The sequence below is a fragment of the Nelumbo nucifera genome, chromosome 3 (genome assembly GCF_055504915.1).
Source record: "Nelumbo nucifera cultivar China Antique chromosome 3, China Antique-T2T, whole genome shotgun sequence".
In the NCBI taxonomy this organism is placed as follows: Eukaryota; Viridiplantae; Streptophyta; class Magnoliopsida; order Proteales; family Nelumbonaceae; genus Nelumbo; species Nelumbo nucifera.
This window is the reverse complement of record NC_142651.1, coordinates 7,258,817-7,283,058: the sequence shown is the minus strand read 5'-3', so window position 1 is coordinate 7,283,058 and position 24,242 is coordinate 7,258,817. Positions and strand designations below refer to the sequence as shown.

At 37.3% G+C, this 24,242-nt stretch overlaps 1 protein-coding gene across 1 annotated transcript; it reads right to left on the bottom strand.

The window, feature by feature from the left end:
- Positions 1-480: 480 nt before the first annotated feature.
- On the bottom strand, positions 481-2,780 carry BIR6 (Pentatricopeptide repeat (PPR) superfamily protein). The gene has a single exon (XM_010252747.3). The coding sequence runs from the start codon at positions 2,634-2,636 to the stop codon at positions 741-743; it is 1,896 nt and encodes a 631-aa protein (XP_010251049.1). The 5' UTR covers positions 2,637-2,780; the 3' UTR covers positions 481-740.
- Positions 2,781-24,242: the final 21,462 nt, after the last annotated feature.

Here is a 24,242-nt window from a genome sequence, read left to right as displayed (position 1 = left end):
AAGTGTGGATGAACCATTCTAGAAGACAGTAAATATGTACAAGTTTTAGGTTGTCAAGTATAGTGACAATTGAGCAGGCCCTAGACAATAATAATATATAAACTCCAAAATGTGTACAAGTAGTAAGCACAAGATTTTCTGATAGTAATTCCAATACATCACCAATTCACATTCTGTGGATATGGTTAGCTAAACCATCTTCTATCCCCCCCCCCCTCCCCTCCCCCAAGTAAGTGGTTAGTTGAACCATCAAATCCAAATATTCCAGCAACACAAAACCATGTCTAGACAATGTGTATTTGTTACTTCTATAAAAATAAATAAAAAACAAAATAAAATACAAAATCATGTTTAGACAATCTTGATCGTGCTAGCACTAAGAATTGTTTAATATGGAAATTTTCACTACATAATTTTGTATTTGTTCAGTTTGTAGGGTTACAGTGCTTAAGTCCCAAAACTTCTCCATGAGCTATGATGTCATAATCAACCAGATTGAATTCATACTAATTCCAATTAAACTTGTACAACGAAAAAGGAAAAAGAAAAAAGGCAAAGAAAACAATAGGACATTTACATATAATGTAGGCAAAAGACTATAATTGCCCCAAATGGTAACTGACTTGAGTTCATTCATACAACAAAATTCTCTAAGCCAAGAATCTTAAACCAAAATTTCAATCTTCTGATCTCAAAATGAAACTAGAATGTTCAGAAATGACACACTAGTTGCTTTGAAGCTAAGCAGTACCACTGCAACGTTTTGTAGAACCAAAAAGATTCAGGATATCAGCATGGTTTCGAATATGATGGGGACACATATAAAGCAAGTCTTGAGCCTCTGAATGCCTCCCTTCCCTGAAGAAAGATCGGAAGACATGAAGATAAGCTGAAGAAGATGGGTACTTCTTTATACTCAGTGCCTTCAAGAATTCTTTAGCATCTTCCACTGTCCCAAATTTTGATATATAGTCAATAAAAGGTTCTGGGAATGGTGGAAAGTTGTGTTTTTTCATTAAAACAAGAAGGTTCAACGCTTCTTCAAGTTTCCCTTCTCCTAGTAGCCTTTGAATCAAATTCTTGTATGTGGCTTGCCAAGGTCTCAAACGAGCCTTTTCTACCATCTCAACCGCCAATGTGTATGCGCCAACTACCTTCTTCTTACTACACATCCCATTTACCATTATTTCCAAGAGATCAGCATCAGCATCACAGCTTTTTCCTATCATCTTAGCAAAACAAGCTAAAGCCTTATCAACTTCACCAGCTGTGCAATGTCCTTGAATTAAAATGGTCCATGTCTTAAGGTCAGGGACACATCCCTTTTTTTCCATCTCATCCAGCACCTTACAGGCTTCCTCCAGCCTCCTAGCTTTACAAAGTCCAAATACCACTTGACTATAAGTGATATTATCAGGTTCATAACCTGCAACTTTCATAGATTCCAAAATCCTTTCTGCTTCATCAAATCTACCAACACTAGTCAAAGACCTATGTATCCCATCATAAACAGACTTAGACAGAGAATGGCCAGTTGCCTCATACTTTTTCACAACTCTAAAGACCAAATCCAAATCTGGTTTGGCAGTCAACGAGATTTGCCTTAAAAGTACACTACAATCTTGAATTGAGGGTTTATATGGGCCGTCCATCATGAGCTCATAGAGCTCCACTGCATCCTTCATCATCTTGCTCTTTTGAAACTGTCTCGAGAGCTTTATATACGAGTCAAGATCTACGTCATGACCAGCAGTCCTCAATACCTTAATCATTTTCCAGAACTCCTCAATTGATTCTTCCCGTCCAAGAACCCTGATAATGGCATTATAAGTCACAGCGTTATGTTTATAGTCCAAATCCTGCTGCTTCCCAGCCCAATCGAAAAACTTCAAAGCTTTCAAAGGCTGCCCCCGAAGTTCCTTCAAGACCCTTAATACGGTGTTCTCTGACAAAGAGAGCTTCAGCTCCCCCAATTTCTTTTCAATCCCATCGCTCCAATCCGACGCTAGGACGATCTCAAGCACAAGCTTCACAACGGAATCAGTAGCACTCTCTTGAACAATCTGAGAAAATAACTGGGTCAGGGCAGCGGCCTCACTTGCCATCTTCTCCTTGTTAAATGTTCCCAAAATCGTTAGGTATGTCTCCTTGTCAATATCGAACCCCTCGTCCCTCATTTTCTTGATGATGAGCCAGAATTCCTTCATCGATGCCTTTTGACCGAAAATTCTAAGCAGTAGGCTGTACATCGAAGCACTGGGCTTAAACCCACACCTAACAGAAACCCAATTAAAGAAACACCAGGCCTTCTCAGGCTCCTTGTCAAGTTTCTTTAAAATGTAGAGAACAGTTTCGTGGGTTGGCGTTAGATTAGAGCCTTCCAATTCCTTTTCTATCTCTTCAGACCACTCGTTTGCCAGAATGAGTTCCACAAATGAGCTTGGTTTTGAGGAGAAGTATAGGTTTTGGTGACCATAAAGAAAAGCAGAAACAAAAGATGGTGTCGACAGAGAGGGGGAGAAACATGGAAAGAGGTATGAGTACCTAGTTACCTGAAAGTGAATAGGCCGAGTTATGGAAGGTCGCAGAGACTTCACCAGCCTGAGAGATGCTAGTATTCCCCTTGCCCTCTGCATTGTTGCTAGCGACAGTCCCGGACGCTGGAAGTGAAACTATGCAGACGAAAAATAGGGTTTTTCCAGGGTTTTAGTTCTACTCAGCAAGTCAGCAGTGAGACCGGATCTGCTCTTTACTCAGGGCGCCTCACTCGCGCCTCAACGCACATCGTACCATGGATTGAAAATATCTTCCGTAATTATAAATTATTATTCACGGGAGATGTTATTAATGCACGGTGGATGTACATGTGAGGCGCCCCGTATAAGGAGCAGATCCCGTTTCGTCAGAAGTCAGTTCAGTTATGAGAAAATCACATCTGCCCCTCACAGAATGCATCCGTAAAACGTTTACAGCACATCCCAACCGTGTATTGAGATATCTCCCAGACAACTTCAGGAAATATTCCTCATGCACGGTGAAATATTCTATGAGGCGCAAATGTAAATCCGTACAAGGTATATCAACTGTCCCTAGTCATCGGCAGCTGGTTGAATCATTGGGCACCTTACTCACTCCGCATCGTGTGCGTTTGGATTCGAAGGGATTATCTCTTCGAGTCTCCTAAATTTTTTGACATATAAAATTCATTATTTGCTTTTTTAAGAATTATTGGTTTTATTGATTTGAGCCTATTGAAATTTTGATAAAATCCCAACCTTAATCTGCTAAAATTGCATCCTAAATTGTGATGGAGCCTCTCGTTGTTTTTAAAAATACAAATTTATAAAATTTATATAGAGGAATACATAAAAATCCTAGTTTTTTTAACAGATTCCCAAGTTGGGTTGTAGAAGCCTTTAGATTCCGTTTGGTTTGTGGGATGGGGGAGAGAAAAAGGAATATTTTGTTTTGAGGGAAATAAAAGGATGGGATGAGAAAAATATGGGATGTCAGATCCCAAAATCGTGGATTTGGGGTCGCATAGTTTCGATGGTAACAATGGAAACATTTGAGAAACCACTGTTACCATCGAAAGAACCACTGGTACTGGCCTTCTTCTTTACCTAGCAAGGAATCAGTGTGAGGGGTAGCGGCGACTATGAAGGAAAGTGGCGATCTCCCTCCACCTTCCTCTTCTCTCTTCTCCCTCACCTTCTTCCCGTCTTCACCAGATCTGCGCTGATCTGTAAGGGGCACTCTTGTTCTTCCTGTCTTCACCAGATCTATGTGTGATATGCAAGGGGCACTCCTATTCTTCCCATCTTCACTAGATCTACTTTCTCAAACTCTTGCCACTACAACTCATGGAGCTCTGTTCTTCAACTCTCGACAACTCTTGCCACTACAACTCATGGAGATCTTGCCGCTACAACTCAAGGAGCTCTGTTCTTCAACTCTTGCCACTGCAACTCATGGAGATCTGCTTTCTCAACTCTGACGAAGAACCAACCCGTTACAATGTTTTTCCTATTATTTTCTCATATATAAAACCAAACAATGAAAAGGTAAATTTTTACACTTTCCCATCCCATCCCACTCAAATCTTCCCACAAACCCAAGAGTAAATTTAGTTTTACACCGATGGAAAATGTGAACCGGTTTAGTTGTCGATGGAAATTGGGACCGGTAGATTTTGAAAATTTACACCGACTATGTTTGGTTGTCAATGTGTAAATTCGATGAGATGGAAGCTACTGACGAAACCTGAGATGGGAGCTACTATAGTCAACACAGAAGGAGGAGGGAAATAGTGGAAGAAGAAGAAGAAAAAGGAGGAGGAGAAGAGAGAAAGAGAGAGAACGAAAGAGAGACAGATGGAGAGAGAAAGGTCGGAGGTGGGTTCATAGATTTTCCGCTGCAACTGGTTGCAACGGCGGTGACAGAATAGAGAAAGAAAAAGGGGGGGGGGGGGGGGGGAAGAAGAAGAAGAAAAGAAAAAGAGAAGAGAGAGAGAGAGAGAGAGAGAGAGAGAGAGAGAGATCTCATATTGCCGCTGCCGCCCTGGGAGAGAGAAATCTCATCCTATCGCTGACTCGTTGCCGCTTTGGGTTGAGATCTACCCTGGGCATACTGCCGCTGCTAGGTTTTGTTGCTGCCGCCCTAGGAGAGAGAAATCTCATAGTGCCGCTATCACTGCTGGGCTTTCCTTCTGGATGTTTGACAAAGATGCATCAATGCCAACGAGAGAAAAAATGACAAGAAAGAGGCGTTAGTTTTACACCGATTTACGATGTAAAATTACACTCTTTCCAAACATGTGTAAAATCGAATTGGGATGTAAAGTTTACTCCGATTCGATTTTCCACCCCAAACAAACGTGACTTTAATTTCTGTGTTTTTTTAGCATTTTCTTTACTTTTTTAGTATCTATAGTAGGTGGTTGTATGATCTTAGGTTTTTAGTTTTCTTCTAGTTGCATTGTACCCGGTTTCCCTTTGTTTCATGAGATTTCACATCTCCACCCCACAACGCCCCACAACACATTTCCACCATATATTGGAAATATCTCCCGCTGATGACATCATCAGTTCTAATATTATCATCATGAGATGTTCCCAATACATGGCGGGGATGTGTTGTAGGGTGGCCCATTGTGGGGTGGAGATGTGAACTTGTGTCATGAATGAAAGTGTTCTCTTTTTACTAAAAAACTTTAACAGTTTTTCCCTGATTTTTATCCTTGACCGAAGTTTGGATTGACTCCGCACACCAAACCCACAACACGACCATGGTCGCATGGGACCCCACAGGCTACAGTATGAGGTTGATGTTATGTATTTTTTTTTAAGGTTTCGTTTGTTTTCTTGGTTTATTGGAGAAATTTGTGAATAACTTTTATATTTTAGTGAATCAAAGAGTGACATTTGTGTTAGTGAAATGAAACGGGAATTCAAAGAACCTGTTTTTTCTATGTCAATGAAATGACTCACTCTTGTTATTTTAGCTGGTTTTACTTGAAGAAAAAATCGAAGTATTTTTGGTCAATTAGGATTTAAAAGAAAATAGACAAGGAAATGAAAAAAAAAAACGAAAGTTTAGATGGGTATTTTGGTTATTTAATGTATTTCATCATCTAACTTAGGCGGTGTTCAGCCTTGTTTTCATCTTGTGGACAGGATGAACACCAGTTATGCAGGCTGTGGACGGGACCGGTCCATGCTATATCATGTCCACACCCCAATTTCTCATCCACGGAAAAATCTCGTGGTTAGGGACCGTCCATACTTGATTTTTGATCCCCTACTTCACACTTTCCCTCAAAGACTGAAACCCGATGGTTTGTTTCACATTTTAATATTTTTGTTAATAAAATATTAATTATTTTACTTATTTTTTTAATTTTTTTTAATTTTAATGTTTTATCAATAAAAGTAATATTTAAAATATATTTTTAAAATTTTTAATCATTTTACTCCTATTTTTATGAAAAAGTAATATTTATTGGTTAATATTAATTCATTGATAGATCAAGGTTTTCGAATCGCCGTCGACTTGGACGGTCGGATTGTTCAGCTCGGGAACCGTCCAAGCAAGCGGTTCCATTTACCCCAAACCTAGTTTTTAGCCAAAAACTGTTGAAAAAGTCAACAACCCGTTTACCCGAGCGATCGAACTGTCGACTCGTCGACCCGTTCAACGATTATTTACCATTTTTATTTTTAACTATTTTTTTTATTTTTTTAATTTGTTTGTCAGAACGGTCCATCCATTCGAATCGGATGGTCGGACCGTCAACCCAAAAATCGGTGATCAGAACGGTTCCATTTCTAGGTCTGTTTTTAAAATGTTGGTGTAGATCATTCATAAATGTATATGAGATACATGGAGCCAAAAAGTGTGGTGTGGACCATCCACACCACACCTACAGAATGCCACTGTGGGTGTGGACAGGTCCAGTCCACACAATTTGTCCATAGTTTAGAACAGTTGTGGACCGTGGTGTGGATTGGTCCCTGGCACAGGGTGTGGTGTGGATTAGGTCACACCCACCAATTTCTCATTCACACTACAAAACACCCCCTTAATGGCTAGGGGGTATTTATTGTAAAGTGAAAGTTCAGGAGAGGTATTTTGTTGCAAATGAAATTTAGGAGATAATTATCACTGACCCAACAGTATAGGGGAGTCATTTACACATTGACGTATTTGCATTTTATTAATGCGGTGTTTGGCATCGATGTCGTTGCTCCAAAAAACAATGAACATTAGCGCCATGTTGGAAAAATTGGTGCTCTAGAAAATAGTAACATGTTTGGAACTGTTTTTCTATAAAAAATGGTGCTCCAAACCACACATTGGAAATCGAGAAAGTGTGGTTTGGGGAAACGCCAAATTTGACGTTTTCTCAATTTAGAGCTTGTTACTTCCAACGAGGACATGATGTGGAGTTCCTATAATGGGTACTAGCACTGAAAACAGATATGGAGCACTGGTACCAAAGAGAAGGTATTGTTGTTGCCCCAGGAAACATCCAACTTGATAGCATCATTTCCAAACAAAAAAAAAGACACAATTTTCTTAGAAAATGGTGCTCCAACCCATACATATACAGCACCGTTTTTTGACAGCATCGATGCCAAACACATACTAAAGGGTCTCCGGATCTTGTTACCATAAAATGTGAGCATGCCCCTGGTTAGAAGAAAAAACAAAGATCACTTGAACTGTTTTGATTCAAAATGGTGGCATGTTGACATTTCATTAGGTGGTCTCTCGATTGTCCTGCAACATCATTGCAAGAAACCTCTTTTCTAGTTATTTAGGCTTTAAGCATTTTGTTTTAAATTTCTAGTTCTTTTTTAACTCCCCTGGTTAGTAAGCACGTTAGGTAAGCACAATGAGTGAGAATGTAATAGTTATGTGACACATGTTCCAGTTAATGTGCTTTTCGTCCAAATGTTTTTGCTCGGTTAGACAGAAATTATCCACTATTTTATTATCTTTGTCAAAATAATTAAAAATAAAAAACGATAAAAAAAAGAAAACATAAATGAGTCCCAACTCCCAACACATTTAGGTTTTCCTTTTTCATTATTTTTATTTTGAATTATTTTGATAAAAATAATAAAATAGTAGATAATTTTTATCTAACAGAACAAAAACGTTTGGATGAAAAACACATTAACTGGAACATGTGTCACACAGGTATTACGTGCTCACTCATTGGACTTACCTAGCGTGTCTACTACATCCGAACCCACAGGGGCTGGGTTTTGCATGCCCCGTCCTCGACCCCAAACTCAAATACCCCGCCCCAAAACCCTATTGGGGCTAGAAATCCTAATGCCATCCCCTTCTCCGCTTCTCCGTGGGGAGAGGCAGATGCATCAATGTATCAGGTGCAACGGTTGGCTATGATGATATCATACCAATTGAGCTATTTGGATAGTCAACCCCGAGTGTGGGGATCATGAAATGTCATTTGCGTAAATATTTTTTTCTTTTCTTGAAAGCCATTTGGGTGAAGAAAAAACATTTGGTAATACCAGGTCAAGGTGTATCTAATTAACGATTCCACTAGTTAATCTTAATCCTGGTCTTGTTCTTTGTTACAATAGACGGTTTACAACCCCCACTATTCCACTAGGCATGAACTTTGTACTGAAGAAAAATAAATATATGATCTGATTTGCATTATCAAAAGGAAAGGGAGAACGAAAGGGAAGCCATGCCATGAGGGGAACTAGTAGAAAAAGAGGGGGAAATCAGTCCCTTATTGCTGAGACCGGATTCAATCATCACAACAGATATTTTCAATGCAGGGCTGCAAAGTGTTGTGGGGACTGAATCTGGTCTCTTTTTTGTTGGCATTTCATTGCGGAAAACTGTAGTGGTCAGTGGGACTCTGGATCTCCTGCCCACAATAAGTCTACCCATGCCAGCTCAGAAAATACTACCTCCGTGCATAATAACCTGTAAGAGGATGAGATATTTCCCATATGCGACTGCAATGTTATGTGAATAGAGTTACCATGAGCAGAAAATCTGAACTCGGTCAGTGGTGGGATGCTTAAGTAGGGGACTCTGTGAGACTGTGACAATGGATCACAAAGCTTCAATGACCGACGATAGATCTGTAGTAGATTAACCTTTTTTTTTTTTTTGGGTTTCCTATAGATCTATAGTAGATAGCGGTATACGAATCCATATTGGCCAGTGAGCAGGAATTCCTACAGGCAAGGATCAAGTCGTTATATCGATGTGGTAGGAAGATGGTAAGAAAATCGGTTAAGTCTGCACGAATAGAATGCTGGAGATGTGGTATTGATGCGGTTTTGGGCCTAGGTCCATATCAACCAAGCTTGGGCTTCTTTTTTGGATCCAGTAGGTGAGGTTTCTATAACATTAGCCATGACCATGTAATAGAGAGAATGGTCACTTCTTTTGTTGTTTAATGTTGTTTTATTTTTATATTTTCTTCTGCAAGTAAAGAAAACATACCAATATTGTAATAGATTCAAAGTTACATAAGAGTTCAAATATTGTCCCAACCAAGAGGAGAGAAGAAAAACATCCCCTACAAAAGGCTTTTACTTAGAGAAACACAAGTAGGGATGGCAATTTTACCCACAAAATCAGGTCCCTGATCCGATCTGTCCCGAATGGGGTGGATTTTTCCTGATCATACATGAGGACGGGTTGGGTTTGGAAAACTTTTCTTGCCCCAGACTGGGGACGGGACGGGGATGGGGTCTTCATATAAATCCCCTAACCCGCCCCAACCCTGGTTGTAAATGTTTCCCTATTCCCTAATGTTTCATCTTCTTCAACCTTCACACATACAGAGATTCAGAGAGTCACTGAACTGAGTCTTCCTTCAACCTTTGCACAACCGTCGGGCACCGCTGCCACCATAGCACAGAGGAACCGTCGACTGTCGCGGTTCTCACTTTCTCTCATTCTTTATTTCTCAGTCTAGCACTGGCAGTCTTTCTCTCATTCTCTATTTCTTCCTTTCTAGCTCTCCGATCGTCTGCCAATCACCAGGTGCCGCCGTCGCCATAGCAGCAGACTTCCCAGTCTTCTCTCGTTCTTCGATTTTCACTGTATTTCTCAGTACTCTCTATGTTCAATATGACATGATAGCGTTGTGTTTGTTACATGTACATGAACTGGATTTACTTTTACTTGGAGTTTGCTTTTTTGCTTTGCTTAGAACACGTGCATGTCGATGCTCTTCAATATTGCTTCTTGGTTGTTTCATGGATGAGCCAACTTAATCGTGTAAATTTCCATATATTTTGAATCTTTAATACATATATATTCCTTTTCTCTTTTGTTCACACTCTAGAGCCCATCCATTCAATAATAGAATTAGACCGTTGGAGTAGGAAGGTTGTGGGAAGGGTGCATGTCGGGGATTCCCCATCCCTGACGGGACCGGGGATGGGGGTTGAATTTTTACCCTGATACCGGGGACGAGGCAGGAACGGACGCGGGGATTTTAGCCACGGGGCGGGGATGGGGAGGGGGTGCCTCGCCCCATACCCGCCCTGTTGCCATCCCTAAGCACAAGCTGCAATGAAAACAAAGTGCCAACCTGTAACCATTACCATAATAATACATTCTTTATCTCATTCTCATAAAGTCATAAGACCCGTTTTATTTGCAGGAATAGGGGTTTGGAATCAGGATCACAATAGGTTATTTCAATTTCAACTGTTTAATTGGGTGAAATTGGACTCCCATTCTCATTACTGGTGGAATGGTATTATCCCATTTGAGGGAATGACCATTCCCTCATTTTCCGTTAAGAATGAAATCACATTTCAACTAATTCCAATTCTTATTCAATTTCCTGTTTGAAACAAATAGACAATAGGAATAAACCATTCATATTTTGATTTCGATTCCAATTGTAAACCAAACCGACCCATAATGTTTTATATTTTAAAAATTTTTTAAACTTCAAAAGATTTCGAATCTAAATATACTGACTTGTTAACACGATAATAGCTAGTGGTTCAAATACTGTTTTTTCTTTTTTCATTCCCCAACGAAATAGTTTATTTTTTATTTATATTGTCATTTAAAAAATGACTTAAATTTTGTAGAAGGCCAAATAAAATGGTTTTATTAATTTCCACGTGCTTGTTGAACTTCCCCTCGTTAAATTTGATATTTGTTTCGGGACACGAGTATTGTTGCAAAAGAAACAAGAAAGTTTTAGCTTAAATGGAAGACTTTAGCTCGATGATTTTATGTATATATTCACCTATATAAGAGAGGATGAGCATCAATATTGTCCCACCAAAGAAGTGAATGTTCCAAAATGCTTACTTTTGGCCATCTGACTTATTTTATTGTGTAATATCAATACTTTCATTGGATTCATGTCCAATATATGAAAGTCAAATCAGAATACTTTAATAGTATCATATAATTTTAATGTTTGGGCTGTCCAAATATAACCTTCAAATTTAGTTATTGAGCTAAGATACTTAGAGAAGTATAAAAAATATTTTAATATTTTCAAAGTTTAAATGTTTTTTTTTTTATCTTTAATCCTTTTTATCTCTACTTGAACAGGTGTTTTTTAAATGAACATGTGGTGCCCATATACTGTGTTGATAGTATTTTATGGTATCATTTATTTGTTATATTGTATGGTTCTTTTAGAAATAAAAAATGTTATTTAAGCTTTTATCACCGTTTTTTATCTTTATATTAGTTAATAAGGAGATAGACCGTTCCCCAAACCATAACTGCCCCCCTCCCAAACTCCAGTGTGGTGCAAGTGGGAGTCAATTCCAAGTATCTACTACAACTAATATGAGACGTTGCCAATTAGCTAGTTGGCATTTTACAATAACTGTTGGTTTCATTTGGATAAGGTGTTTTTCTAAGTGATTCCTATAAAAATGTTACTAGATAATCATAAATACAAGGGAAAATTCCCGATTAGTATCATGTATATTAGGCCTAGTGTCATTTTGATTCTCAAACTTTAAAATGCGATAATATAGTACTCGAACTTTCAAAATATGTTAATCCAGTACTTATCATCAATCAACCGTTAACTAGTTGTTAAGTGGCATTTGAAAAGATACAAATGCCCTTTGAGTGTCATCTAATTTTCTTTATTAATCATCCAAATGTTGATAAAAAATGAACAGTCTCAAATCCTTTTCTCTTTTATATATTCAAGAAAGTTTGAGTTATGTCTCAACGACATTTTAGTGATCACAACTTTCTTGAATAGAAGAGGCAGGGATTTGGGGCTATTCGTTTTTTATCAACGTTTAAATGGTTGATAAAGAAAATTAAATGGCACTTAAGGGTATTTATGTTTTTTCAAACGCCATTTAATGATTGGTTAACAATAAGTACTAAATTGGCACATTTTAAAAGTTCAAATACTGAATTATCATATTTTAAAATTCTAAACTAAAGTGACACTTGACTCAAAGTAAGAATATTAATCCAAAATTTTCCCTAAATATAATGGTGATTCGATTAAAGTGACACTTGACCCAAACCAAATAAGGTGCAAGAAACAAGGCAATTGGCATTTTGGATGGGTGGATAAGTATCTATCCTCCATGAGAGTATTGGTTACCCGGGCAATCAATATTCCCTGAAAAAAATTACCATGGGCCCTATTATAATGGTGGCTGAACATGGGATTATTACATTTTCCATGAGACCCACTTATTTATCCCCGTTTTACCACAAAATGAGGCCTTAATGTCATCTAGATCGTTGAACGGTCCCTAAAGTTGAGAACTCTAAAGTGCATACCAAGTAGGGGTGATCAACCTCATAAAGAAGAGAAAGGGAGGTTAGGATAAGAGAAGAGTTGGAGTATTCGTTTCCATTCTTCAATGTGCAGATGCCATTTTACACCTTAATGCCATTTCATTAACAATGAAATTGATGAGCTGCCGTGCATCCATTTAATTGTTAACATAGATATTGATTATAATATAAATTTTATACATACATTATATATAATATAATATTAATACCACATAATCTTATATGTTAAAGATAATGTATCTTAGACATGGGCCCAAAGCCTGGGCCGGCCCATGATCACTCAGCCAAGCAGCAGCACGTACGATTGTTAACAAGGCGGGAAAGACAGTAGCACATGGGGTATTTATTTCCACAAGTCGGCCACGTCATCAATAAATTACGATGTTGGTGGGGTCCGCGTGGCGTGGGTTGTCTTCTAAGCAAAGTTTGCTTCGTTCGGTTTCAGTTTCAAAAGGGAAGAAAGAGATAGGCATAGGCCGGTCCCAATGTCCAGAGTAAAGACGACGAGCGTGCGAGGCGTCAGGGATTCTAGGGTCCTCTGCTCTGAGATAGTCCACGGCCACGTGTCGGTTGCTTTGTGGATGGAATGAATGTGAGCCCCACGTATGGAACATGGTTATAGAATATTGTACTGAAAAGAAAAGAGGCGTTGCAGTACGATTGAAGCACAGCCTTCACAACAGGGTGGAACTGGTCCGTGGTCCTTCGCATATGAAAATGACAAATAAAGCACCACCCACCGTTCGATTGAATGAGAGACACCAATCTCAGGTAGTATATATCCGACAAAATGAGCTGTAACCGTTTGGTTTGAATTACGCAGTTTATATTGCATCGTTGGTGTGTTAATTGGTTTATTACGGCGTTGTCGCGGAATTGAATTCTACAACTAATTCTTTGGAAAAAAGGGGTAAGGGGAAGTTAATAAAACATAATTACGCAGTTTAATTTAACAACTCAACGACCAGGGGCAGTGACTGAAACTCAGTTCTTTTTCCTTAAATTTTGGCTTTCCTAATACCTGAAAAACTGATAACCAATCACCCCAGCATAAAAAGAGAAGTGGTGAACTAGCGACCAATCAACTAGTATTTGTCAAAATTCACGGGGTATCTGACATATGTTGTTTGGTTATCCATTTTCTCAAAAACTGCGAAAAAATTTTTGTCGTTTTCTCAAAAAAAGCCACCCATTTTTACGAAGAGTCATTTTGACATTTTTCTTTTTCCTTTTTCTCGAAGCGTTTTTTAGTATGGTTGGGTTGGAGGCCGATGTGGCATCGTCTTCTCAGAAAACGGCAATGGAACCTAATGAGGCCCATTAGTGCAGCTCAATTCCAATCCGACACGTGGGGTTGTGTCACAGAATGCATCAAAGGGAAGGACGCCCAGTCGCCCACCGATAACGCAAACCAGATGCAGTCTACAAGCCTAGATCGGCTTAGACCAGGCAGGCGTCCCCAGCAGCTGGAGGCCCGGCGGATTAAAACGAGATCGGCTTCAGTGCTCATAAAACCGTGATTATATCGTTCGTACAGTCTTTTAAACTGTGCATCGAGAATATCTTCGTAAGTGTTAAGACTTTTTCGTGGGAAGATATTCCCAATAAAAGGCTGACCCGCAGATGGTCTTATAAATAAGGACTAATTCCAATTTCGATTAAAACTCCTTAATAAACATAATATCCGTATAAATAACCTGAATAAACTAGAGATAAGGTATGCATAATTTAGTCCTCTTTTGGTTCTTATACCTTGTTTTTGGCTTTTCTCACCAACCTACTCTTCTCTACTCAATTACTGCAAAGAATGTAAATACAAAATATATTCACTGTAAATACTTTATTTTACAAGTTTAAAAACATCGTATATATATGAAGCTTGCACAGAACATATTTGTATTTGCACTAGTACTCTCCCCAAATTAAGCCTAAAAAGTAACAAATCTCTCACAGGCCTAGTGCCCTAATGTGGCCAGGCCAATTCTGATGGTGCCTTAGTTGGTAAGATTTTTTACTTAAAGTGGTTCAAAATTCTACAGTCACCGTAACTAAGCACCTGGCAAAGTCATTATATGGCTGAATCATAATATAGAGTAGAAAACACTTGCTCTTAGCAGGAGTTAACAGCAGGCAAACCTCGATGATATTATCATATATCAAAAGACCAGAGAAGGATGATTGATGAACCCAGCCTTTGTATGGTTTCAGTCTTTAATAGAGATGGGTACCACAAATGAGAACGAACTGGGGTATCGTCTTCATTAAGCATTAATGGGACCAACAGCAAGGGCCGCCTGAAACTTCGATTGAAACCGATGGACGGTAGACAGTTATGATGAAGAAAATGACTATCAACTGACGTGCATAAAAGTAAAAGGGCAACCACATAGTTTGTCTATTTGATTTCAGTTTATGTCAAATAAGGTCATTATTGTTTTTTCCCTTCTAACTACCAAATATGCATGTGTTTTTACACTTGGTTATTTTAGATGATGATGATGGTCATGGTAATAATATATGTTCAATTTTTTTTACCATTTTTTATATTTATGTATAAAAAATAATTCTTATTTATCACACTTATTTTACTTAATATGATGAAATATAGAGATGTGATCAAGTGTTTTCTATAAGTTCCTATATTTTTTTCACTTTGTCCTTTTGTCCTTTTGTCTTTTTCTTTAATTTTTATTTTATTTAATTATGGCATCAAAGGTTGATACATTTGACCCGAAAGGTTGAACTATTGACCTACCACTAAACAAAAAAAAAAAAAAATCATTTTCAGATCGATTTTAAATAAGATATGACCATTTTTTTATGATTTTTTAGTTTTTGTATTTATTTCTATTAAAACTTTTGTTCTTTAAATATGACATGGGTTGATTCATTTGACCCAAATGTTTGAATTCCTTACATGTCCCTTGGACAATAAAATGTTTCCTTTTTGGAGTCAGTTTTTTTTTTTTTTTAAACATGGGTTCACATTGTTAAAAGTATTAGATATATATCTAATTAATAGAATTCATTGGTGAGAAAGCATACTTTAAATATAGGATTTAATAAAAGAGAATGAGATTTAATGTCTTAAATATAAGAATTAATGAGAGGAAATTGACTGAGATGAATAAGTAGTAGTTCAAATCAAGGTTCAAAATTTAGATATGATATACCCCATATCGGGCGTATCGTATCGTTAGCTTTTTGAAACCCCAAGTAAGGGATGTTTCAGAATTTCAGCACTTTTAGGGGGTAGGTAAGCCTAAAACCGGTCCCTTGAGACATTTTTTTTGAAAAAAAAAACAATTAAAAAAAGTTATAAAGCATCAAAACGTCCAATACGCTTGTTTGTGCTTACTAGGCGAATCGATATTTTAAACCATGGTTCAAATTACATTTTCTGCTCTCATGATTACAAAATGATCAAAGCCAAAAATAGGGGTATCTATATATACAGTAGAGAGAGCAAAGAGGGGAGGTGAGGGGTTCTCTCATTGGAGAGTTCACATATGTACCTCCTCCTCCTCTTCTTTCTCACACATGTATGTGCATATTTATTGTTAAATTAAATCATTAAAAATATAACAAGTTAACCCTCCTAAGTATGCATTGTCTCTCATAAAATCCATGTTTACTCTCTAATAAGACCATTCTTAAATCTCTCTCTCTCTCTCTCTCTCTCACACACACATACACACCCTTAATAGTCAATGTTTGTAACATCTCCCCTCTCCATTAAATCCCTCTTTTCCTCTTAAACCTCTCTCAATCCATTTTGACTCTCTCTAATATAGTAAGGGTGTAAATTAGATGGATTAGGTTAAAGACCAACATAAATATGAACCCTATTTTGAACCCAAACTAATGTCAAAACCCAAATTTGTCCACCAGTACATGGGGTGAACCAATCTTGTTATATAAGAGTTTAAATAAACCTTTACTCCTTTTAATTCATGGGCTATCAACTCTCTCTCTTTCTCTCTTTATTTAATATAGATCCGTTTCATGGGTTGTTTTAGTTCAATAATAAAATGTAGTAAGAATCACTTAACAGTAGCCTTTGGTTATTTTCATTAGTTCAAGTTTGAAATTGTTTTTAAATTGATTGTTGATCTCATGCTAAGTACTTTTTTTTTTTTTTGGCTTTATAGAGCTGCACAACGGGGGTAGCCCATCCCCCAAACCCTTAAACCCCCAAACCTAGTGGCAATGAATTTGATCCAAGGTATTCGCTACAACTAGCTAAGGAACCTATCAACTGAGCCACCATAAGTTGATTCTCAAGCTAAGCAGTTGATTTATGCTCTTATCATACTATATAAGCTATATAAAAAGTAATAAGTTTGAAGCTCAATAATTAAAAAGAAATTAATTTCAAAACTATAATTATTCATTTTCTTTATAAAAGGGAGACAACACTAATTAATGGTCAATTTAGTTTTTCAAAAGAAATGGTTTTGTTAGTTGGGTTGGTAAGTAAGCTTCTCCAATAACAGATCCTAGTTGGTAGATTATAAAGTAATATCCCTATTCTTTTCCCCTCCCTCCACCGGTAGTAAGACTTTCGACTCAAGCAAACTTTATTGTGGGTTGAAGCTTCAAAATAGTGCTGCTTTTCTAAGCAACTTTTATGTTAACAAATAAATTAACCTTGAATGGCTATATATCATAAATTAGGAAAACCAACAAAACAAGGTTGGATATAGAGGAGTGGAGAAAAGCAATGTTAGAAGTTTTTTCTGGTATCATGGTCAACATCCCAACCAAATGAATCCTATCATCATGAATTCATGATGGTGTTTTAAAGTTTGAACCTTGAGGAGTAATATAGGCCATAGCCATCTTAGCCTTGGCAGACGCTCTTAAATGAGTTGGCATAAACAAATTGAAGACATTATTTTCATTTATGGTTGAAAATAAAGGTATGACCATAGTGTAGTGTGTAGATCGAAGAAAATATTTGCGTCACGTTAAATTAAAAATGTCATATGGTCTATTTATCTTTTCATTGGTCCACGTTTTTTACTCATGATACAAATTTTGTACCATAGCATTTGCTTGAAAGTAAAAATTTCTTAAGAGATATTGTGCAATTCCCCCATCTTTCTAGTTTCTACCACTCTCTTATTTTCTATACCAAGCATAGCCTCTCTGTCCAAGGTAAATGTTATAAGAATCTTTAGGGTTAAGGGGGATGACAACAGACAAATACAAAAATAAATAAATAAAATGCAGTCTATGAATGCAGCAAGTACATTACAACTAGAAGCAGGAAGTACACACAACAAGCAGCTGTTGGAAACATTCTTGAGTCTTGACCCATGCATTCAGTCCCTTTGCTTGCCTCTTTGGTCAAAAGAATATTAAAGACAATTATTCTTTTGCCCCACACCCATGGTAGCGATTCATGAACACCCAAGTCTTCTCTTCTGGGAGTTAAACATAGAATTTGAACTTTGGAGAGAGAGAGAGAGAGAGAAAGAGTGAGTGATGTGGACGTGGCAGACAATTCAGCGATTAGCATTTTTTAATTTAATCAAGTCGGACCCACGGGTGCAAGCACCTAAGAGTAAAACCTTCTAGCCAAACAGCCTGTAAGATGACCAAACAGCCTAATTAATTAAAGAAGAAGTGAAAGGAGAAAATTCAAATTGAACGAGGAGATACATAAAGACCCTTTTGACAAGAGTGCTTTAAAAAGAGGCTCAGCTTTAAGGTAACATGCTTTCCCTTCCAAAGAGGAACCGCCAGGAGGTTTCAGGAACCCTTCTGTCCTCCTCTTTGCTTTTATTTCCTTCTTTCTTTTTTCTTGTGGGAACGTGCCGACACTGTACCTAAAGACAGAGCTCTACAGTATATTAGTATGCGTGTTGCGTGCTCTACAATGTTACAACTGATGAACTGCCCGCCTACATAGACAAAACTGTCTCCAATCAACCCTCCTTTACGCCTGCATTCTACCCTTCCAATTAATATTATTATCCCCATGTCCATGCATGTATATATAAATGTGTTCCTCCTCCCTCCTCTCCCTCCCCATAACTCATCCTAGCTAATTCACTTCACTACTACTACTACTACTACTTTCTTATATTTAGTTTTCTTCTCTTCCATACAGTTCCACCATGGCTGCAGCTGTTAGTTTCTTGAGCTTATCAAACTACCCAGTTTTGCTTCCGGATGAGTTGCTCCATGAAATGGGCAACTTGAACACTAAACGCTTATCTCTATACATGGAAAGCTCATCTCGATGACTAAAATCATGAAAAGATTATCATCGATGCAAGGGGAATCAAGCGCTCCTGGTCCGATCAAAGTTTTCTTTCTTTATGTTTTCCTTTACTGTCTGTTGACAAGCTAGTATCATTCATGTATGATGATCATTCTGTTGTCGTCACCCTTTTTTTTTTTGTTTTGTTTTTTAATGCCCTTGGAAATTTAAAGCTATTGATGTTTGTGTTGTTATAGCATGCTTTCTTGTAACATGTGAGCTGCCAATAAGGATTTAGAAATGCGAGTCGATCTGTAGGCTGAGACCGAGAGGTTGGATTACTTATGCATTCCATATGCCAGCTTGAGTTGTTTGTGTAATAGTAGTCTTTTGCAGTAGAAAATATATAGTAGATATTTCACTTGTATGTTCTTATTTCTTTCTCTCGATCAAAAGTAATCAATATGGATTAATTTTGGTTTTAGTTTATTCGTTCGTTCATTCATTCATTCATTTATTTTAATTTAAGCTTGTAGAACCACTATGGACCATGATTCATGGAGGTGTCTGCGTTTTTTTTTTTTTTTTTTTGAGGCATCTGGTACTGACTTTACTTTAAGGGCGAAAGCACGGGTTGGCAGCTGGTGAACCATGCATCTTCAAGTTGTCCCTCAACCAGTCAAGTGTACGTCTACCTCTGTGAAATCTCAGCTGAAAGGTGATAGATTCAATTGCACCAACAGTAGTTGTTACAAATACAATACAGCTTTAAATAGAATATTTGAGATAGGAATCGGTACTACTAAAGGTAATCCTGATCTAGATCAAACTGTCTCAAATTCTTGATCCATATCGATCTTAATTAAGACCATATATATTCTATGTTGCTTGTTTGATGAGAATATATAGTGCATTTCATACAGTGCAATATTATATTCCAACAACTACCCCTAGTGTTTCTTCGATCTTTTTCTTTAGTCTTCCATAGGCTAATCCAATGACGTTATATGGTTTTAGCTAGTTTCAGATGTGTATTTAATAAGTTTCAAATTCAATCCAGATTAGTAAATGGAGAGAGCTAGCTTCTATCTCTTTTCCCCTTAGCTAGCTCCTTCCTATCCTATTCCTGTGATTCTGTGAGCTGTGATGTAGATAGAGCAAGCAATCTCTTTTCCCCCTTCTTCCATTCGGTTGAGTAAATAACAAGTAAGAACTTAATGCATGCACGATCGATGATATGGTCTTTAATCAAATGTCTTTCTCTCTCTAGATCCTTCCGGCCGTCGCTGCTAGTACTCTGCTCCTCTTGAGGCTGTGTAAATAAGAGTATAACTTGGTGTAATAAGGAGGGGAGACATAAAAGTGAAGTAATGATCGAAGATGCGCGCGGAGTGATCCAAAAGAAAAGTTGGGATGGAAAGACACAGTGGGACAAAGACAACCCGCAATCCGCCATCAACTTTAACATTTTCACTCGCAACCGTTAAAAACATCTTGTTTTGGGTCCCCAGCCTTTTCCTTTTCCTTTTGGGTAGAATGATTTCATTGCCAAAACCAAGAAGCTAGCGATGGCGATGCATCCAACGAGGAACAGGATGCATGATACCCAAGCTCATATATTAATCACTCTCGACCCCACTCCTCTTCCTCTAAGGCTCTAAGACCAATTAACTTCATGGGCAAAGTTATGCTGTTGCATGTGGAATTGAAAACCATGTGTACTGATTGTTGGAATAACATCAACATTCAAGAGGATAGCAGATTGGGGGCAGGAATTTCTCTCTGAGCTCAAATTTTTCTTAATGCCCGTTTGGGAGGGCTTTCATGATGCAGCTTCTGCTTTGCGAGGTGGGCCTATATGGAAATTAAGCTTAATTAGAAGCTATGTTAATTTGGTGACAACGGGGAGTTGGAAAGCCCAAATAAGTTTTTTCGATCTTAAAAAAAAAAAAATCTAAATAAGCTAGCTTTCATTCAGTTAAAAATTGACTCTTCTGGTAATCTAGTTTTAATAACTTATTGATCAAAGTGGTTCAGTGAAAGCAGTTGAATTAAAGTTGAAACCCTCCCAAGTCCCAAAGGCAAAGGGCCCCTTAATCACACCTATTTACAAGTAAATACGTCAGTTGCCGGTACATCTGGTAAGCGGTAAGGGCATGATGGATCACTGACGCGTTTATTTCTAATACATCCGGAATCCGGATTCCGGAGTCTTGGCAAAGCAAACTGCCCCTTATGGTAACCAAATATTCCATTGTATTTGGAGTTTCGTCATCTCATTTTAACTCGTTCTAAGGCTTTGGTTCGTACTTCGTAGCTCCCAAGTGGAGGAATGATTTGAGTTGACCTTTTATTCAATCAAATATTTCATATCAAATTAATTTTATGACTGCCCTTCCACCTGAAATAAAGTTTGGGGCTAGAAAAAAATGTGAATTGATGTGCACTATATATATATATATGATGTCAAACGAAAGCTGATGAGCTTGTGACATGGACCAAATTAAAACGAACCATCCATAATCTAGTGTGGATTAACCTGTGGTGTTAAATAAAACACTAGTGAGGGTGAGGGTGGTGTGCCATGGACCGAAACGAGCCATCCCCGATTTTGTCCACAACAATCCGATGCTGATACGAGGCTTATGGGTCAATTAAAGTAAGCCCAAAGAGTTTCGGCAAAGCCGAGGCTTCGGCCTAATAATAACATCAATTGGTCCAGACTTGGTTTGTTATCAGGCCCATTAGAGAGTAATGCTTGTATATTTTTATTTTCTTTTTACTTGCAAAACATTAAAACCGAAGCACTAGGTTAAAGCTGTAATAATTAAAATTTAAACCTTTTGAATAAAAGGCTGTAAACGGGTATTTGTTTGTTCAAATTCTGATTCAACTAGCGGATAAATCATAAATCTATGCAATGCATGAGGTTCAATAGAAGAAGAGTTAACAAAATGTCATAAAATATCAATCAACGATTGTTTTATAGTATTTAGGTAATTATGACATATAAAGAAGAAAAACAACGGATGTATAACTAATATTTTTATTAAAATAAAAGATGAAGAAAAAGAAAATACATCACTTTTCATAGATAGATTAACTTTAGTTTTATAATTGTACTGGTATCAAATTTACTATAAAACCAGAATAAATGCTAAAAAGTGAAACACATGAGTGAGAAATTAAAACTTCCACAGTTGAACAACCCTCCCAAGCTTAACCAATTCCATTCAAGCTCATTACAAATTGTTTAGGCTTAGCTAATTAAGGTGGGTTTGGGTTGGAAATTTTGGATCTAACCTTGGTATTTATACAGGCATGAGGTCCATGTCTTAGGGTTGGGCCTTAACCTGACCTAACCCATCAAATTAATACCTCTACTTTGTTAATGTGAATTCGAAAAGATTTAAGAAAGAAAGAGGAATTTACTAAGGGAAGGGGGTGGTTATATATAGACCTGGCAATTGGGGCGAGTTAAGAAGGAATCTATTAGAGATTAGAGAGTTGTGATGGTTTTTATTAGATACAATTAAGACTTGACTTTTTTTTTTTGTGATTTTTATTTTTAATTCTAAAATAAATAAACCGCATGCCTGAGAATGGAAAAGAGAAGTGGTTTGTTTGATCATTGAGGTGGAAGGACCTCTCACCTACCCTCTTTCCTCTATATAATATAGATATAAATCCCATTGTATAGTTTGTTTAACTTTTCCTTCAAAGAAACACAGCCTAAGGGTTAATTAATTCGACCCATTTAAAATTGGATCAAATGTGGGTCCGCCCTATCTAATTCCATTTGATTTAAATGTATATGCTTGTATATACTTAAAATTCATACTATATCTATTAGTAAATTTGGTTTGATATTTTGTTTTTAAATTTCATTAAAGTTAGTTTTAATTCATTTTGTACATGAACTACACTATCAAAGTCATTTTTAGTATATTTTATTAATGACATATAATGTTTTGTTCATTTTTAGTTTAGTAATCAACTAGCCGGATTATTGATACAATTGCAATCTAAAGTCGATTCAAATCTGATGGATAAGTTTTTATTCAAATTTGGAATGACCTATATCTGCTCTGATTTGATCCATTTGCAGCTCTTTAATAAAGTGATGTGGTTCCTACCATTGCCTGTTGGCCTAAAAATTTAGGGCCACTTCCGGCCAATGCCATTTAGAACCATGCTGACAAGGCGTTTTTCAATGCTGTGTCAGCATAATGTTGCTAGTAACAGTAGAAAAAACGGGAAAACGTTTTTCAATGTCTTTCCGATTTTCAGGATATGGTCTAAGAAAATGTTTTTTTTTTTTTTTAATTTTTTCAGAAAAATGACTAGCCAAACAATATATGTTTTCCCAAAAAATGGGTTTCTAATGTGGCGCTGATATGGAGCCATTTTATGAGAAAAGGGTATTGATGCTAAAACACCTAGGCTACTTGATCAATGGGTTTTAGAATTTGGTCGTAGATGCTATTAACTTGTGAAATTACATCCCAGCGCAGCCCATGGTAGTCCAGTTTCAGTTACCCATCAGGCAAACTCAGCCCATGTGCATCGGTACCCAATAGGCTCCCTGCTTCATTAACGTGTAAATTTACAAGTTAATTAGAGCAACATAACAGTAGTGAAATGAAGTCGAATCAATCCTATGAACGGTTGTGTATGCAAATAACAGTACTCGCTTGAAAAGCTCATAGAACTGATCTTAACTAAAGGTATTTTTACGACTTTAGGTCGGGCCTCCCTGGACCACCTCGCAGACCCTTAGAACTAAGAAGGAGCTCGAGTTTGGCCCAAACCCAACAAAACCTCGACTGAGAATCTGAGATTGTGAATTTGTGACCTGGTGCTAAACAATGCTACGCCAAATTAAACTAGAATTGATCGAATACCAAATCATATCCCATTTGAAGGAGATTTTAAGGTGATGTTTGGCATTGATGATGATTCCTTCTTGCTGATTATCTAGAAATCATCGATTTTTGAAATCAGTGATTTTTGAAAAATCACCAAAAATTGATCTGGTATCATTTATGCCATGTATCAGATTATTTTTGTATCAAAGTTATTGTTTTGGTATTGATTTTCAAAGGGCGATTGTTTTTGTATCAGAGTTATTATTTAATGCCATGTTGCCATGTCATCCTCAAAAAAATTGAAATCACCAAAATCGGCCAACCAAACAGAAAACTCAACGCCAATTCCTCTAATGCTGATGCGGCTCCGACATGACTGTGATTTTCAAGAAATCATCATGGATGCCAAACATCACCTAAGTAACCAAAATAGGAAATATCTACTATGGAAAGAAAATTTGGCTAGAACACAGTTGCTCTAATCAGACTTATTAACTAGCATATGGAGAATTAAGCACAAAAGATGTCTTTTCTTTTTTGGTACATTGCTGAAACCTCCCCTGAACTTTCTAAAACAGTTGCCCTCTAACAAGAGGCATGAAAATGTCCAAAACACCCATGCAATTACTATTGAGGCAGGTTTCTATAGAAAAAAACAATACAAATTTTATGAACAACAACAAGGAAAAAAAAAGAATTTAAAATTGCAGCTTTACCTTTGAATGATTGATATGAAGGGCAAATTTGAAAAACGAATCAATTTCAAAAAAGATATTAGAAGGATTTGGGGTAGCAATTCATGTAAAGAGAATTTTGAAAATAAACATTTTGATCAAAAGTAATTG

Bases quoted from the DNA above. Each gene is read 5' to 3' on its own strand.
- BIR6 (XM_010252747.3), bottom strand. From the start codon at position 2,636: ATGCAGAGGGCAAGGGGAATACTAGCATCTCTCAGGCTGGTGAAGTCT.